The 20,090-nt window shown below is 34.2% G+C and overlaps 1 protein-coding gene across 1 annotated transcript; it reads left to right on the forward strand.

Moving 5' to 3' along the window:
* The first annotated feature begins 8,063 nt into the window (after nt 1–8,063).
* On the forward strand, nt 8,064–18,766 carry LOC145587279 (sialyltransferase-like protein 2). The gene is made up of 12 exons (XM_081644017.1): nt 8,064–8,306; nt 8,392–8,465; nt 15,022–15,111; nt 15,230–15,307; nt 15,586–15,686; nt 16,235–16,427; nt 16,504–16,594; nt 16,667–16,731; nt 17,111–17,265; nt 17,374–17,455; nt 17,799–17,908; nt 18,129–18,766. The coding sequence occupies exons 1-12, from the start codon at nt 8,216–8,218 to the stop codon at nt 18,316–18,318; spliced, it is 1,320 nt and encodes a 439-aa protein (XP_081500143.1). The 5' UTR covers nt 8,064–8,215; the 3' UTR covers nt 18,319–18,766.
* Nucleotides 18,767–20,090: the final 1,324 nt, after the last annotated feature.

Raw genomic sequence — 20,090 nt, forward strand, 5'->3', positions numbered from 1 at the left:
AATAACGTATTAAAAACTCCGTTTTCATTCACCAATTCTTACGAATTCGCATCAACAATCAATTTTAATTAATTCTCACCTACAATCAGTTTTCATTGGCAATCATTAATTCTCCAATTCTCTTATTCATCCATCTTTCTCCTTCATTCATCTCTCTCTCTTTTCTAACCTTGCTTTTACATACAAAATTCCGCATTCACAAGATTTAGAAACACCTAGCCATATTCGAAGTTGCCTTCGCCCTAGACGTGAAAGGTTTAATTTCTGAGGGTTTGGTCTCAAATCTCTATTTCAATTATTTAATTTAATTGTTTTGATTATTATTTTCCTTGAAGTTACTAACGTGTGTATTTTGTTATTATAAAGAGGTACGAGGCATCAAAGTAAGTACTTTAATGTTTTTATTGATTTTATGATGTAGACATCATGTTTATATTGTTATTATGATATTCCTAGTATCATGTCTAGGGTAATTTTAATATTAAATATGATTGTTATGATGCTTCCTATGTTCTTCCTAATATTTATGATTGTTAGTATCATGTTAGGGTTAAAGATTTGATTTTTATTGCTTAGTGACATGCTAGGGCTTGTTATTAATCTTGTTAGTATCATGCCTAGGATCTTGCTATTATTATGCTTTAATATTAACATGAACATGATTATAATTGTTAGTATTATGATTATGAATATTATTATTATTATTATTATTATTATTATTATTATTATTATTATTATTATTATTATTATTATTATTATTATTATTATTATTATTATTATTATTATTATTATTATTATTATTATTATTATTATTATTCATGATATTGATGATTTATTATGTTGCTTGATGATATTTATTGTTATTGCTTGATCACACCTTTTATTGCATGTTTAAAGGGAATTTGTATTTGTAATTGCGCTTAATAAGATAATTAATAATCTTGTTTAGGGTTAATGTGATTATAATTTCAAGTGATCGCCAATAATAGTTTATTTGTGCATAATATTCAACCAACATAGATAAACAGGTTTATGGTTAATCCTATTGATTGCATGTTAATTAGAAAGCGCACATGAATACGATCAGAATAAAGTAAAGGCCTATTATTAGGGCAGGTTCAATCTCTTTTAGGTTGGATTTGTACCTTCATCCCCGAACCCTTATTTGGTTCAAGACCTTATGGAGTTGACGATCTCTTGGATCGTTAAGGGGTGTAATCTTCATCCTATGAACGGTTTACAAGTTCCTAAAACTTGTTGGCGACTCTTTTGCTCTATCTTCTTCCCTTTTGGGCGCCACCGTACTTTAGTGTATGATCACAGTGGGGTTCAAGCTAGGGGGATTAACGCTTGAAATTATTCCCTACAGATAAAATTTTACAATTATAAATATATATATTTAGACCATAATTTTTGTCAGTATATTAGATTATTATATGATATTTTTATAGTTGTACAGAATAGTAACGGATAAACCTACCTCTATAAAAGGCAGCCCGATTTCACAACAAATTCCTTATCCCTTCCTACTTTTTATCCAAAAATCACCTAAAATTTTTTCATCCCCTTCTTCTCCGATATGTTCCCCGCCGATGGCAACCAAAACACGCACACCTTCACTTTTGAGGAAGATTTAATGAAGATAAAACAATATTTTCTTCTAATTACGAGGCTTGTAGTTTTACTGTAGCAATTTTAATTTTTGTCATTATGTATAAGTAAAACTCACTTATTTTGTCGTTTTAGTATATTAAAAGCTTGGTTTTGTTTTATTTTGTTGGCTTGTTGTTATTAATCATCATTGTATAATATTACCGTTATCATTATAATTATTGTTACGACTATTATTGTTGTCATTTTGCTTTTTTTTTTTTTTTTTTTTTTTTTTTTTTTTTTGCAACTAGCATGATTGATTTTTGCTTAATCATATAATTACTCACAATAATAAACCAAAGGGGAGAAAATAAAAAAAAAAAATTATTTATGGTTTATTATTGATAAATTTAATTATTACTTATTTTATTAACCTAACCATAATTATGGAAGGACTAAACATATGTGTTGTACATAAAATTTGTTATTATAAACTAATTATCACTTAATTTATTGTAGCTAAAATGGGAGAACTTATGATTAGACAATTCAGCATCTTAGATTTACCTAGAAAGAAATTTCTGGAATGAAAAGTGGATGCAATGATGAATTTGAAAGCTCAAGGCTTGGAGCACACAGTTAAAGGAAATAAAATTCCCTCCGGTCAAACAACTGATGCTACCACTTTTGCAATGACGGTTCTAAAACCTATTACTAAACAAGATAAGGCAAAAGCCTTGGTGTTGTTAAGGCATAATTTACATGAATGCCTTAAAACTGAGTACATGATGGTTGAAGATCCCAAAGAATTATGGGATTGCCTTAATGAAAGATTTGGACACCACAAAAGGGTGCTCTTTCCTAAGGCATTATTTAACTGGACAAATTTCTGATTCCAGGATTTCAAATGATCTGTAATTGATTATAATACAACTATACATGAGATAGTATCTATATTGAGATACTGTGATCATCCAGTCATGGATGAACAGATCATTGAAAAAACACTCACTACCTTTCATGCAAGCAACATACTGTAGCAAGAACAATATCGTGAAAGAGGTTTCAAAAAGTTTAATGAATAAATGAGTGTATTGCTTGTTGCGGAATAAAATAGTGAACTTTTGTTGAAAAATCATAATCTTAGATCAACTGGGTCTTTGGCCACTCATCATGAGGCAAATGCAACAAATTCTTATCCACCCGAGTCAAATGCTACACGAAGAGGTGGACGTGGAAATTACAATGGTTGTGGAAATTATTGCAGCCGTGGGCATGTCGTGGTCGTGGTAGAAACAATTTTCAAAGAAACAATAATTTTGAAAATTTTGAAAAACAGAAGGGACAATCATTTGGAAGCCACAAACAAACTCCTTCGAAAGGAAAATACACATGCTACAGATGTGGCATGGCAGGGCATTGGGGACGTACTTGTCGTACGACCAAACATTTGGTGGACATTTACCAAGCTTCTGTAAAAGGCAAAGAGAAAAATGCAGAAGCAAATTATGTCAACGAAGAAAATGCTCCTTGTCCCAGCCTTAATGTATCTGATTATTTCATGGATAATGCTGAAATGGGAAATGATTTCATCCTTGGAGAAAATAATAATGCTTAGGTTTTCCATCTACTAATGTAACATATATTATGTTTTAATGTATTTTCTTTATGTCCTGTATTTTAAATTTCTAGTCATGTACTTTTAATCCCTATCATCAATAAAACTTTGTATGATATTATTCTAAACTAATTAATCTCAAATTTATTTTATGAAGATATGGATCTGCCTCAAGTTAGTTCCGAATATCAATGCCTTGTGGACAGTGGAACAACACATACTATCTTGAAGGATAGAATATTTTTCACAATTAAAGTTGTTTCAAGCAAATGTAAACACTATTTCCAGGTCAGCTAAATTAATTGAAGGATCTGAAAGGCTTGTATAATGCTTCCAAATGGAACAAAATTAATAATCAATAATGCTTTATATTCGAGTAAATCTCGAAGAAATCTCATAAGCTTTAAAGATGTACGCCAAAATGACTATCATCTAGAAACAATGACAATATATCAAAAAGAGTATATATGCCTCACGGCAGAAAAACATGGCAAGAAAATATATATGAGAAATTGCCAGCATATTCTTCGGGGTTATATCGTATAAACATACAACCCGTGTGAATCAATATGGTATCTAACCAGAAGTTAGATGACAAAAATTTGATTATTTTATGGCATGATCGTTTGGGGCATCCAACAACTAGGATGACGCAAAGAATAATAACACATTCAGTTGGACATTCAATAAGAAATGTCGAAATTCCTCGATCAGATGAATTAACATGCTTTGCATGTTCACTAGGTAAATTAATAATAAGGCCATCTATGAACAAAATTGCTACTAAATCTCCAAAATTCTTGGAAAGAATTCATGGAGATATATGTGGACCAATTAATCCGGCATGTGGACCATTTCGATATTTCATGGTTTTAATTGATGCTTCTACACGATGGTCACATGCCAGTATGCTTTCAAGTACAAATGTTGCCTTTGCAAAATTACTTGCCCAAATTATCAAATTAAGAGCACAATTCCCATATCATACAATACAGAAAATAAGGCTTGACAATGCTGGAGAATTTACATTCCAAACATTTGATGATTATTGTATATCAATTGGAATTGATGTTGAACACCCAGTAGCTCATGTTCATACACAAAATGGTCTAGCTGAATCACTAATTAAGAGATTACAATTGATTGCAAGGCCATTATTAATGAGGTCAAAATTGCTATCATCTGCTTGGGGACATGCTATAATACATGCAGCAACGCTAATTAGATTGAGACCTACGTACATCTTATCATAAATTCTCAACACTTTATATTGTTTGTGGTCGAGAACCAAGTATCTCACATCTAAAAATCTTTGGTTGTGATGTATATGTTCCCATTGCTCCACCCCAACGAACAAAAATGGGTCCACAAAGAAGGTTGGGAATTTATGTCGGGTTTGAATCCCCCTTTATGATTAAATATCTTGAACCATTGACTGGGGTGACTTATTTACGGCTAGATTTGCCGACTGTCACTTTAATGAAACAATATTCCCAACCTTAGGGGGAGAGAAAGCGGACCCACGTAAGAAAGAAATTGAACTTATTTGGAATGTAACACAACAGTTGATGTTAGACCCACGAACAAATATGTGTGAACAAGAAGTTAAGAAAATTGTTCATTTACAAAGTGTTGCAAATCAATTGCCTTATGCATTTGTAGACACGAAGAAGGTGACAAAATCACATATACCAGCAGAAAATTCCCCTGCACGTATTGAAATCCCAACTGGTAATAAGGCCATAGAAAATGAATCTCAAGCACGCAGAAAGCGTGGGAGACCACTTGGTTCAAAAGATTCTAAGCCAAGGAAATTGAAAAGATTGGATGAAATAGAAAATGAGACTAATGATGTTCCCCCGTTAGAAGGTCAAGAAAGACCAAATGTGGATGAAAGTAAAGAAAATGATGATAATCTAAAAGGGCACGAACAAAAAGACAACCCTACGGGAATGAACAAGACGTTCAAAACATCGATAACAATGAAATTTTAATGAATTACGTCTCTAACAAGACTCAATGGAATAGGAAAAATGTTACCATGAATGAAATATTTGCAAATTCAATCACAATCGACATTGTGTCTGATGAAAATGATGTTAAACCAAGAACAGCAGAAGAATGTCGACGTAGGAGTGATTGGCCAAAGTGGAATGAGGCAATGCTGGCTGAGTTGAACTCACTTGAAAAAAGAGAAGTTTTTGGAAAAATAACCCTTACACCAGCAGGTGTAAAACCTGTTGGATACAAATGGGTATTTGTGAGAAAATGTAATGAGAAAAATGAGATAGTTAGATACAAGCTAAGACTTGTAGCCCAAGGATTTTCTCAAATTCCAGGGATTGATTATGAAGAAACAAATTCTCCAGTAGTTGATGCAACTACATTAAGATTTCTGGTAAGTTTGACAGTCACAAAAGAACTGCAAATGCGATTAATGGATGTAGTGACTGCGTATTTGTATGGGTCACTCGATACAGACATTTACATGAAAGTCCTCGAAGGGCTAAAACTACCAGAAAACCACAAGCCGAGACAATTGCTTTCCATAAAACTAAAAAGGTCACTTTATGGATTGAAACAATATGGAAGGATGTGGTATAACTGTCTCAGTGAATACCTTATGGGAGAAGGATTCAAGAACAACCAAGTTAGTCCTTGTGTTTTCATAAAGCAATCACAATCAGGATTCGCTACCATTGTAGTTTTTATGTTGATGATTTGAATATCATTGGAACCCCAAATGAACTCGAGAAAACTGCAAAACGCTTGATGAAAGAATTTGAGATGAAAGACCTTGGGAAAACTAAATTTTTCCTTGGACTGCAAATTGAGCACTTGAGTCATGGTATTTTTGTCCATCAATCAAACTATACAGAAAGAGTTTTGAAAAGATTCTTCATGGACAAAGCAACTCCAACCAACTTCCCAATGGTTGTTCGTTCTTTGAATATGAAAAATGATCCATTCAGACCCCGAGAAGAAAATGAAAATATTCTGGGTCCAGAAGTATCGTACTTAAGTGCAATTGGAGCCTTAATGTACTTAGCTAACAACACTAGACCCGACATAGCTTTCTCTGTGAACTTGTTAGCCAGGCATAGCAATGCACCAACATATTGGCATTAATTGGAAGGGGGTTTGACACTTACTCCGGTACCTACGAGGGACACAAGACCTTGGTTTATATTATCAACCGAAACAAGATGCTGCTCTCATTGGGTACGCATGCGCTGGATACTTATCGGATCCTCAAAATGCCAAGTCACAAAATGGATATGTGTTCACTTATGGCGGCACTGCAATATCATGGAAATCAACAAAGCAGACATTGACCGCGACATCCTCAAATCATGCAGAATTGATACCCCTATATGAAGCAGGACGAGAATGTGTATGGCTGAGGTCGATGATCAGTAATATCCAAAAGGAGTGTGGAATGAACACAATAACAGAAGACCCAACCATCATATTTGAAGACAATACAACATGCATTGCTCAAGTAACTGAAGGATATATTAAGGGAGATAAAACAAAACATATTGCCCCAAAACTATTCTTCACACATGATCTGCAAAAGGACGAGAAAATAGATATCCAGCAAATTCAGTCTTATGACAATCTTGCCGACCTGTTCACCAAATCACTTCCTTCGAAGAAATTTGAGCAGTTAGTTCACAGAATCGAAATGCGACATCTTCGCAAATTATGCTGAAATCAGGGGGAGTATTATATGTACTGTACTCTTTTCCCCTTTGATTAGGTTTTTACCCCACTGGGTTTTTCTTGACAAGGTTTTTAACGAGGCAGTATACCAAAACATATAATAAAATATGATTGTACTCTTTTCCTAGGTATGGCTGTCATCCCATAAGGTTTTACCTATCAAGGTTTTTAATAAGGAAACAAATACCTTTTTATGTATAAGTATGGACATTCAAGGGGGAGTGTTAGAAGATAATGAATGCCAATTATTGATTTGATGTTATAATGGTCATATGAGTCCAAACCCTTGTGAACTCATATGGCTATATGTATGTAATTATTGTACTCCTAATTGAACACTCATGCTATATAAAGAGTGTCATGCAATTGTAAATGACACAAGAAAATTTACCGGAGCAACACTACCAATTTCTCTTAATAAAACTTGGGTATTTCTATATAGTAACCCTGTTTTTTTTTTTTTTTTTTTTTTTTTTTTTTTTTTTTTCACTTTTCTACGTTGTGCCCCAACATATATCACTTTCTACACTGTAACCCCAATATATTTTTTGTTTCCATACGGTAACCTTGCTGTTATCCTGCCGTTAAAAAATTCCATTAGTGGGGCCCACTCTCTATTATTAGTATTTTTTTATCGATTTGCGCGTTGAAAAATATTTCGTCAAAGGTTTCGGGGGCTGTTTTGGATCTTAGGGAACCAAATTGAGCTCAGATTTGGCAAAAAAATAACGTAAATGGCTCGTTTTGCTTATTAAGAAATGTCTCGATTTACGTGTTTATATTTTAACACACAAAACGAGGCATTTATGTTATTTTTTTTTTACCAAATCTGAGCTCAATTTGGACTCCTAAGAACCAAAATAGCCCTCAAAACCTTTGATGGAATATTTTTCAACTCGCAAATCGATAAAATAATGGAGAGTAGACCCCACTAATGGAATTTTTTAACGGTAAGATAACGACAAGGTTACCGTATGGAAACAAAAAATATGTTAGGATTACAGTGTAGAAAGTGATATATGTTGAGGCACAAAAGTGAAAAAAAACAGAGTTACTATACAGAAAAACCCATAAAACTTTCTATCGGTTAATATTTAACATTTATTTTGTACTATTAAAAATTCCATTTGCGTACCAGCGAAACAAGAAAGCCGAAGACTGGCCGATCTACCATCGACAAGCGCTCACTTCCTCGCTCACTCTACTCACTCAAATTCCAGAAAATCATCAATCAATTTTCAAACAAACAATTTCATCGAAAATTTTCAAGTTAATTTAATGATGAGGGTTCTGCCCTTTGGGTTACTGCTAGTTTTAGCTTCTGGGTTGTCAATCATTCTCATTTACATCAATGGAATCTCCAATATTGGTACTCCCTTTTTCTCTCTCCTCTCTTCTTCAATTTTCAATTGCAAGTTTGAAATTTGATTTTTAAATTCTGGGTATTTTTTTAGATTCAAAATCACGGCTTTCTGATAAGGATTTGGAGGCATTACTTGCTCTTCAGAATAGTTTTCAACAGTGTGTGGTAAGCTTCTTACTGTTTTATATACTGGCTTTTCGTTAAACTATGTTAATTCAAATCATTGTACTATGAATTGCATTTTCTTTTTGGGTTTTGCTTTGCCAAATCTTTCTGTTGCATTTAATGTCTTGAATGAATTAATTGTTGTTGAATAGTTGATAGTATAATTTGAACTAATTAAAATACGGATGAAGGTTGTATGAAATATATGGATATAGTTGGACGGTAGTATGATTATTATAAACTTGGTATAATGTGTATTAACTGGATGTTTTTCGCGTAAATGTGAGTGTCCCATTTTATGTTGGAGTGTTGAGTGTTAGGGTGTTTGTGGTGCTGTGATGTGCTATTGAATCGTACAACTTGTCCAATTAGGCTTTCTATTTTTTGTTTCCATCAAAACTAAGATAGACTACCTTGCTTCAACAACTTGTCTCAACAACTTTTCCATGATTGTTGGCAATAATTATATGTTTTCAATGGGGTACTAATTGTTGATTCGCACAATGTGTTGTGATCTGGCCTATTGCCTATCTTCTAAGGTTGATGTCAAAGTCATGTTGCTCAGCGTCATCAGAAAGTACTTGCTTTGATAAAAAAGAAGTTAGATTCATTGTCCACTTGTCCAGTTATTATGAACATATGTTTATAAATATGTGCCTATGCAGAGTATAATTTTGGGGGAAGAAGGTGGATAAAGCTTGGTACAAAGAGTAAAGAAAAAGATGCAACATCATGGACATAAGAAACCCCATCTGACAGACTATTAAAATATGCCTTGAATATGTTATTAGTTGTGAACGAGCAAGATTAGGGGAATGACGTACGTAAGGTTGAAGCTATAATTCGTGAGAGAGTGAGCTATCGTTCAGAGAGCCATTTTAGATTTGCAGTGGTGGATATATAATTATAGTCGAGTGAGCTATAGCTCTTGCATGCACATGGCACCAAAGAGTCATAATGATGGCTAATCTAACTATCTAAGATAGTGCTTTGAGTCTCTAGTGATCATCCATCTTTTGATCATTGATCATTCCAATCTGTTGATCATTCTGTTTAATCTATTGAGTGTTCTGGATCAAGTATGTAACTTGTATTTCCTTAAGAATATCTATGTCGTACAGTCTTGGATTTGTAGGTGTCTGATTTGGTGTCGGATCCTTTGACGCTCTAGATTTTATTATATTTCATATAAGACCACTATATATTTGGATGTCATGTCGTGACACTCTACGTACAATCGGGTGATAGAGAAACATAGATTAAGACCAATAAAACTTTTCTTGTGGACGTAGCCAACATGTTGGTGAACCACGTAATATGTGTGTTTCTTATTGATTTTGCTCATCTTTCTTACATCCGTTGTACCAAATTGTATAAAGAGCTAGGGTTTTTATTCTGGTGAAAAATTTGAAGATCGACAAGTTCATAGGGAGGAATGGTTTTTGTTTGTGGCAAATCAAGATGCAAGACAATCTTAATAATTATAGTGTCTCGCAGATTAAATCATTACCTAGGTTTTGTAGGAGGAAACCCCATTAGGTCTATGTATATGACGAAGTCTTTCACCAACAAGTTGTTTATGAATCAGTGTCTATTTAGTTTGCAAATGTTTGAAGGTACTCCTCTTAAGAAATACCTAGATCAATTACAATTTTAATTAGAATTGTATAATACTTTTGTTTCGTAATATTTGCAACACTTTTTTTTTTTAAAAAGCGTTCTGCCTTTTAATCAATCAATAAATCATAGCCTTAATCCCATAAGGGGGGTTTGCTTCATGAACCAATAATGATTATTTCGTTTAGTCAGCCTTATTTTTTAAAAAATATTTCTCTCCTCTACTAACAATTAAATGTATCCCTATTAACTAATTCCTTTTAATACTTGCAACACTTCCATAACACAGTAATGTCACAATACTTGCAACACTTCCATAACACAGTAATGTCACAATACTTGCAACACATTACAATTGGAAAGTTTTTTTTTTTGGTTTTTTTTTTTTTGTTGAAAGTTGTACTATAACCCTTATTTTAATCTCATGATCCACTAAATTATACACCTAACAATCTCTCACCCTTGTTTTAAGCGTATTAAAAAAGTGTGTTACAAATGTTAAAAAATGGAGGAAATATATACTATAAAATTTCCACTTTGGTCTCTTCTCATAATTTAAGTAAAACTTTGTGCAATATTTAGTGTTGTGATTATTACGAACGGAGGGAGTAGGCAGAGTACTGATGTTAGAGTCGAGGACAAGGATGCTGCCTTAATTATCTTTGTATCTATACCATTGTCATATGAGAATTTTGTGTAGTCTTGTATGATTGGTAAAGATAAAGTGACTCTAGAAAAGGAGGCTAGGTCTAGTTTTCATATTGTGAATCTAGCTATAAAATGTTTGGTTATAAGGTATAAAAGTGGAGGCAATGGAGAGGAGATTTTGGGGTGTAAATTCAAGAAACCATTTTTTAAGGGTTTTAGACCTAATAATGTTTGTAATGATTGTAAGGAGAAGGACATTAGAAATCTAATTGTCTTAAGAAGAGACCATAATATAATAAGCACCAATTTAGACAATGGTTGCTGATACACATCACTTCATTGTGTAGATGGGTGTCTTATTATATGTGTTTTGTGCAAAGAGTGCTTTATTGACTATGAGAGGTAAATGGAGATAGTGTTTACATGGCCAACATAAGTATGCAAGATAGATGGTATAGGTTTACTTAGAATATATGGACATATGATGGTAAATTTTGCATGTTTAATTGTGCTAGGCTATGTTACTCGTATTTGGGTACCCATTCCCTATACGGGTACGTGTCTAAGTGTCCGACTTGGTTATTTTGTGAAAATATTTCATGATTTCGAACTAAAATGAAGTATTTTAGTGTCCTACCTATATCCAAGTTTCGTGGGCCTAACAAAAATGATTAGCCCGTGTAAGGTTTAACATAGGTTTTAGGCTTGTTTCGCTCATGACAAAGGAGCTAATATCACTCAATCTATAAGACAATAAGGGATTCAGCTTAAGAGGTGAACATGGAGTGTTGTATGTCTGTTAGTGCTGAAAGGTCTTACCAGGAGACCAAGGGTCTACTTTTTTGGTCTACCGTTGTCTAGTGTTTGAAAAATGTGCGCCTAGGCTTCAAAGGTCATGCGCTTTTTATGGTATAGCCGTATATGCAAGGCGATTTCGATAAAGCGCACCGAGTAAGGCGCATTGAGGTGCACAAATGTTTTTTTTTTTTTTTTTTTTTTTTTTTTTCAAAATTTGTATTATAATTTATTATAAGTGCCTCATTTCAATGAGGAGGCGTGCCTTAGGCGCAAGGAACTTGGAAACGCCTATGGTGTGCCTTTCAGACTTTTTATACATTGATGTTGTCACATCGTAAGTCTTGTGGAGCAACTAGTCACTCATTCTCACATCAAGAGTGATGAGCCAGGAAGAAGTTAGTTATCACTTCCTAAAGGTACGATTGTGTAGACATGGTGGCTTTTGCACTACGTATTGATGAAGAGGTGGATAATTCTTAGTTGTTCAAGGGAGTTATTTTATATACTATATGCTCAATGGCTTGCCGCAATGGGAGATGATATGGAGTCACCTCATAGTGATTCGACTTGAGAACTTGTTTTAAGACTTTTAGAGAAAAAGATAGTCCCGTGTAGATGGGTGTCATGGGTCTTCAAAGGAAGGATTTAACCAAGTATAGTGCTTGCGTAATTGCAAGAAGGGTTCTTTAGAAAAGGGAATAGACTACAAGGAGATTATCTCACCGGTGGCTAGACATATTTCCGTCATGGTGCGACTAGTAATGCACATCAAAGTTTGGAGCTTAAGCAACTAGTCACAAAGTTCAACTACAACAGGAGTTCGTATAATTTTTTGTGTGTATTACAACAAGTTGAAAGGTGTGTTGTAGCTCGGTGACTCGGTGTATGCTAAGCTTTGCGCTAAGTCTATCCAATGTTACAAGGTACGTGGTTCGATTCGAAAGTGGTACGGAAACGGATACGTGAAACTTTACTCTTAGTGAATCCGGAACGATTGGATACGAAATAAATAATTAATATTATATTTTTAAGTAATTTTTTATTAACCAATAAGGGATAAGAACAAAATATATTTTAAGATATTATTTTTTAAAAATTTTTATTTTATAATTATTAATTAAATTTAAGGCTTTTTGGTCCAATTGACAGCCTCTGATCTAGTCCTATAAATTCGAATTTCACTAAAAAAAATATATTAAAGTACACTACACAGCTGTATAATACGGAGTACTAAATTAAAAGGTAAGATAAGAGGTCTAGAAAAGTACACGTGGGGTTGTTTAGGCCCACCCACTATCCCCACCTACCCAAAAGAAGATTTTTTAATAAAAAAAACGCTGCCAGCTGATGACCAACCCACTATCTCTCTCCTCTCACCTGCACAATTAGTTTCTCTCTCCTATTTCAAGAACTCTATCGATTTTAATGGAGGTTTCTCCATTTTTTCCCTTAAAAAGCTATGAAATCGGTTCGTGGACTCTAGCGACTCGAATCGCGACCTCCAGCACCTGAGTCGCGTTTGTACCGTGTTCCGGTACGAACGAACCAGGTCGCGGTTCGGGCCAACGTACCGCGAACCTTGTAACCCTGAGTCTATCCTTCCATATGCTTGGAAGGAACATTGACAAACTATGTGGTACCTTAACGGTACATTTAATGAATGTTCGAATTTAGAGTAAGTTCCAATGTTATTTAAACTCGCTAAATATTCGAAGATATTAGTTACCCTTTAGGATTCCTGCATTATAGAGTACTATATATACTTGGGTTTATCCCTAGCTGTCATGTTTTGGGAAAAATCTTGTAATCTTACTATTTCGCGATCATTTGTTGATCATTCAGAGTATGTTGATTATTCATTTGTTGGTAATTCTAGATATATTCTGTAATAAAATACGAAGGGAGTATAAAAAAACAAATGTTATTGTATAATACGTTGGATTTATCATAATGTATAATTTCATAATATCAATTTTTCTATAGTTTTACTAATAGTAGGGTTGAGCATAACAGGGTAGGGGTGAGCACAACAGGACCCTGTTGAAATTCCGGGAACTGGAACCGAACCTGTTGCAACAGGTTGGTGGAAACTGGAACCGGAACCTACAGGTTCCGGTTCCAATTCAGGGTACCCTGTCTTTCAATATATTATGTATTTTTTTGCAAAATTATTTCAAAATAAATTGGAAGGTCATAAACATACAACTCTTACAACTTGCAAATACATCAAACCAAATATATATAATTACCAAATTTAATACATATATTTATGACAATTGTTTATTTATTAGTTTATAAAAATCTGGACTTAATTTGATACATGATTTGGGTTTAAATAATACTTTTAATAGGTTACAGGGTACTCTACAGGTTCCGGTTCCCAAAAATCGAGAACCTGAACCGAAACCCCTTGCAAAGGGTTCCCCATTTTACTACCCGAAACCGGAAACTCTTGTACAGGTCCCGTTTTACGGAACCTGTGGTTCCTAACAGGTTTTGGTTCCGATTCAGTGTACCCTGATTTTCTGCTCACCCGTAACTAACGGGTAATTAGATAAATTAATGGAAAAGTTGTGTCTCAACATACGTGTTTGGTCAAAGTGTAATACTTCAAAAAACACTGATAGTGTAAATTGTTGCAAGTAAAAAAAAAAAACAAAGGAGGAAGTATATATTGTTTAAATATTGGGCTTGTATTAATTGGGCTTAATCGGCAATTTTGGTTTCAAGTACTCATAACCGGAGCCCGTATTTACAGCGTACCGAACCAAAATCGGAACCGGAACCAATTGCAACAGGTGCCCAATTTTATTACTCGAAATCAAAACTTGCTTTTAAAACCGGAACCTAATTAGGTTTTGGTTCTCATTCAGGGTACCCTAAATTCCCCCCCCCCCCAAAAAAAAAAAAAAACCCCAATGGTGAACCAAGTTTGTGTCCATTATAGCACAAACTTTGTAACTTTTCTTTTGTGTCGTATACTATTCTTCTATGCGAGTTTGTCTTGTTGACTGAAAGATGGGGTTAGTGTTTTCTGTAGGCCCTTCCTTTACACTTTGTTTGGATTGAAGGAAATAGAGGGAAAGGAAGGGAAGAGAAATTGAGGGATAGATAATCTCTCATTTGGATAGCAAATGAGGAACGAAGAGAATTGGAGGGGAAAGAAATGGAGGGATAGAATGGCAAGAAATTGATCTCTCCAAAAATGGAGAGATTTGGAAGGAAAACTCTTCATTCTTCCCTCCCCTCCCCTTCCCTTCCCTTCCCACCCCTTCTCCTCCCTCCCATTCTTTTCCTTCCCCTTAATCTATCCAAACACACTGTTAAGGTCGAATTCCTGAACTTGTAAAGCGCCCAAGTTGTCTTAATGAAAATAAACCTTGTTTAAATGGACCAGCATGGCTTACTTTACTATGTTTAAGACTCTTAGAATTGATGCCTTCAATTGCTGATTTTTCATAATTAATTTTGTGTCTGCTCTTTATTGTTGCAGAGTGCAAATGGCTTGGGTTTGAGAGCTGTATTTGAAAAACATAGTTGCAAAGTTACAATGAAATTTCCTGATGAAACTGTCTCCAAATGGGTAATTCTATTTAGTTGCTTTATGGGGCTGAAAATTTGTTTTATGTCCACATCATCTTCCCCATGTTATAATTCTTTAATTAAGTCTTGCTGCTAAAATGGCCTATAATTTTGTACAGAATGACCCTAAAACAGGAGAGGCTGAAGGCTTGTCTCATGAATTCAATCTTTGTGAAGCTGTGGCAACCTGGGAACAGGTTAGCTGACTTTTTCTTGTATCATTTATTCTTAAAACAGTAAGGAGGTAAAGAAAAATATTATGCACAATGTTGATTTAGAAGTTGTCATTCAAAAATTTCAATATTATATTGTTTCCCTGCTACAAGGAGGAGAAAGAAATGAAAAAAAAAAAAAAAACAAAGGTTCACAATCTTGTTTATGAATCATTTCAATGGTTGTTTTGTGGAGAACTTTCAGTCATTATTTAATTCGATGCTCTTCATTGATCTGTTATTTAGTGAGCTGAATTTCTCAGGTTAGAAATAGTACAACAGTCTTGACAAAAGAGTACATCGATGCTCTGCCTAATGGCTGGGAGGATTATGCATGGAAAAGGATCAACAAGGGAATCCAGCTGTAAGTTTTTTTTTACACTGAGAGATGCCATTGCCATCCTGATGTACTTATTATTGCAAAGTATATCACAGAAGATATATTGCCTTACCCTTTGGATTGAAGGAAATGGAGGGAAAGGAAGGGAGTTGGAGGAGGGATGGAGTATCTTTCATTTGTATAACAAATGAGGAAGGAAGGGAATTGGGGGGGGGGGGGGGGGGGGAGAGAGAGAGAGAAGTAGAGGAATTAAAATGTAAGAAATTGATTCTCCAACAGTGGAGAGATTAGGAAGGAATACTCATCATTCGTCCCTTCCCTTTCTCGACTTCTTTTCCTTGCCCATTCTTTATCCAAACAAACTTGTGATGATTAATTGCTAATGTCTCAAGTATGGACATTGTCTATTGAATGGAGTATAAGCAAGACATATCTGACTATTGTGGGGGGTTGGGGGCAGGAGAAGGGAATATATCAAATGTTCATTAATCAATTTGTGTCATGCAGTACCTGATATGCCTGATTGCCTTTCTGTAAAACCGCCAGTCCAACATGATTTTTTTGAGTGGCAGAAATAATTGTCGAAACAAGGCCCTTTGCATGGAGAAACTCTCTCTGGTTCTTCCTCTTACACCTCCTTATTATCCGAAGCAGTTTCACCGTTGTGCTGTGGTAGGGAATTCTGCAGATCTTCTGAAAACCAAGTTTGGCCAAGAGATAGACTCTTTTGATGCTGTTTTCCGACAGAATGGTGCACCTATTCAGGTCTTAAATCTTCTATAAAATGTACTTGATGTGCAATTATTCACTTCTAATTATTGGTTTCTTGGATATGCAACAGAATTATTCTGAATATGTAGGCTCAAAGAGTACATTCCGTCTTCTGAATAGAGGGTCTGCCAAAGCTCTAGATAAAGTTGCTGAGCTGTATGGTACAAACTTTACTTGACTTCTTTGAGGTTTAATCAATATGCTTTAGAGTATCTGATAGGAACGTCTTGCAGATGCTGGAAAGGAGGCCTTGATAGTTAAAACAACTATTCATGACATAATGAGAAAAATGATCCGGGTTTGTATTCATTCCCTTATTTCTTTTATTTGCCCCTTGGTTTAAGCGCAGTGATTTTTCCTTTAGTCAGTTGTAATTTGAGCCGACGCCCATCTCTTTCAGTCTAATTATACATACTTGGGAAATGGATACTTTATCCAATGGCTTTTCCCTTCATTTTAATTTTTGAAATTGCGAATTTGGTATGTAAAAGGGGGTGTGCTTTACAATAATAGTAGTGGAACTGTTTATAACAAACTCAAATTGATTTAAAAATGCTCATGATATCTGTGATTTTTTTGTTTCTTTGATTAACTATCACTGGTAGTGTGTTCTTGCTGTCCCTGAGCTATCTACACCTACTTTATTGCACTAAATTTGTTTTTCCTCCCTTTTGCAGGAAATTCCTATTCTCAATCCTGTATATCTCATGTTAGGTACATCCTTTGGCTCATCTGCTAAAGGAACGGGACTTAAAGCATTGGAGTTTGCACTTTCTATATGTGACACAGTGGATATCTATGGCTTTACTGTTGATCCGGGTTACGAAGAATGGTAATACTGAATAATGCTGTCATAATTATGAGCTTCCATTTTGCTTCATAAATCAGTAATTAAAGTGTATTAGCTCTTTTTCTGATTGACAATTGTTGACAATCTCAGGACTAGGTATTTTTCTGAATCCCGTGGAGGTCATACTCCTTTACATGGTCGAGCATACTACCAGATGATGGAGTGCTTGGGTGTGAGTGTCACATGCGATTTTCTTCTTATTATTTTTTTCTGCGCTCCATTCTCTTTCTTTCATTCTGAAGACTGTATTTATCAGACAAGAGAGCATTAGCCACTTTGATCTCCCTTAACATGAAAGTTACCTAAATTATTGTTTACATCCAATCTGAAGACAGTCCATTTTGTCACGTGGAAAATACAGTTGTGCTATGTTTCTCAGCTATTCAAAAACTGCATCTTTGTGCAGCTAGTATTAGTAATTCAGGCCAAGCTAAGATAATAAGAAATGACTTTCTTTCACCGACTTTATAAGAAAAAGAACGGTCGTTGACATTTTTGTTTTTTTCATTTTGTAGCTGATCAAAATTCATTCTCCCATGCGTGCTGACCCAAATCGTGCTGTGAAGTCGCTTCCCAGCCGCCGCATTATTGCTGCTGCAAGGATTGCATCTGAGAAGATATTGGCGTAAGTAATCTTGAAGGCATTTGCCTCTTCTATCTGCACTAAGATTTAAATCTAAGCTTGTTCCTTGGGCATATCTGCGTATTATTTGATGTCACATTGTCACCCTTGAAATTAATTTTAAAGTAAATGAAGGCTGAAGCTGAAGCATATGGATGCTTATGTTACTTGATGCTTAATATTGAGAAGTTCTCCCCCACATAACAGTTTCAATCCTTTACAGGAGAGTTGGAGCTGGCTCGACCGATCCACTAAGCCAATGTTCCATGATAAAGAAGCAGCAATTTGATCGGAAGCCTAAAACAACCCTCCGGAAGGCAGCTCTTGAGCACCAAAAATATGTCAAAGGGGCAACAATGTATCCTGTGGAGCATAATCCTGGCCATGGCTTGCTTTGCACAGTACCCCAGTAATTAGTTTTGCTCTGACCATGTTTTGAACAGACAAGACAGTAATTCTGTTTAAAACCAAAAAAAAAAAAAAAAAAAAAAAAAAACTAACCTGGTGGATTTATGGGCAATTGAGTTTTTTTGGACCACTATTTTTATAACCTGGTGAGGTATAAGGGACCACATTTTTTGTCATTGATTTCACTGTACTTAAGCTGTAATACTGTAATTGTTTTTAATACATAGAAACAATGCGTGGCCTGGACAATGCTTTAGGTTTTTACTTAGAACAATTGTTGGATAGACATTCATTTTTTTTTTTTTTTTTTTCCAATCTATTTACTTGTAGCTTTTCATTTTACCTATGAATATATTTATATATTAGCTTAGCTTGTGAATTGTATGAATTTAAATAATTATCCTCGTCTTTTTGGAGGTTGTCTATTTATGGAGAATATATACGTTCACTGTCTTGATGTGATTCAAGTATGTTCAATCGTTATTAATTATCGGATAATATGTTGTAATGTACAATGATCTATATTTTGGAATCAAAGACAATAATCAAAATAAATGAAAAGCAAAATTGTTTTACAATAATATTTAAGTTGTCTTCTATATGTAACTGGATTTACTTTGATAAATATTAGAAAATATGACGTAATTTAATTGATTTAAAAAAATATCTCAAATTAAATGTTTTTTAATCCATATATAAAAGTATATACTACCGCCATTTCGTAGTGATCAATACAATTTGGCTTTTGCACTATTTATGTGTTTTTTTTTTTTTTTTTTTTTTTTTTTTTTTTTTTTTTATTGTTCTTTTTACCAATGTATGATAAACATATATTGCCATGTAATTATTTTTGGACTAGTCATAACGTATATTTTCATTATACTAGCCCTTTATATTTTTAAATAGTTATGCATTGACACATTTGTTATTCAATGTGTTGTGACTATTATGAATCAGAACGGAGGGAGTATATATGAGTCCAGTATAAAATCATGATGCCCTTGGGAGAATCAGTAGTAAATTAAGCAAACATTATAAAAAGTAAAGAAATTTGATTTTAAAAAAAAAAAACCATAAAGCATATTATAGTTTATACACATAAATAAAAGAAATCAATAGACAATGAACATAGTTATCAGTTATCACAAAATAAAACAACACATTATATTATACAATGGGAAATTCCAAGTTTATCTTCATGATTAACGTTTTTTGTCACTCTAAGGGTATATATGGTATTTCACCTACATTAGTTGAGGATATTCTTGTCAATTCCTTGTGCTGATTGGATAAACTTGGAATGACTAAGCTTCCAGCATGTGCACAAAGAAGCCTTGTTGGACTTAACGGCACATGCCCCACGCCTTGTTGGATTTCACGGAATCCATCAAGGATTTTCTTCCGTCAGTGATTCATCCTCTTCATTAGTTTCATGCAAGTTTGTTGACATGTAATTACCCCACAAGTGGCAGAATATGATTTTGCAAGAATATGTGCAGAATATTATTTATTTGTATATTTGCTTTTCTTCATTTGTATGACTTCAGTAAAATTGTAAATAATGTGTTATAGAAAATTTGATATGGTAATTCGGTTACTTTCTTTATTTGTATAAATCAGCATCTTTCCAAAGTATAGTTACTTTCTTTATTTGTATAAATCAATATCTAAATTAATATTGTAGTTAAATTTGTAAGGTGTTATAATTATCATTTAAAAAAAAACGTAATATACTGACATCCAGCCACGTTAATCTTCAACATGTGACTGGGCTGCT

Source organism: Chenopodium album, chromosome 2, assembly GCF_948465745.1.
Source record: "Chenopodium album chromosome 2, dcCheAlbu1.1, whole genome shotgun sequence".
Taxonomy (NCBI): domain Eukaryota; kingdom Viridiplantae; phylum Streptophyta; class Magnoliopsida; order Caryophyllales; family Amaranthaceae; genus Chenopodium; species Chenopodium album.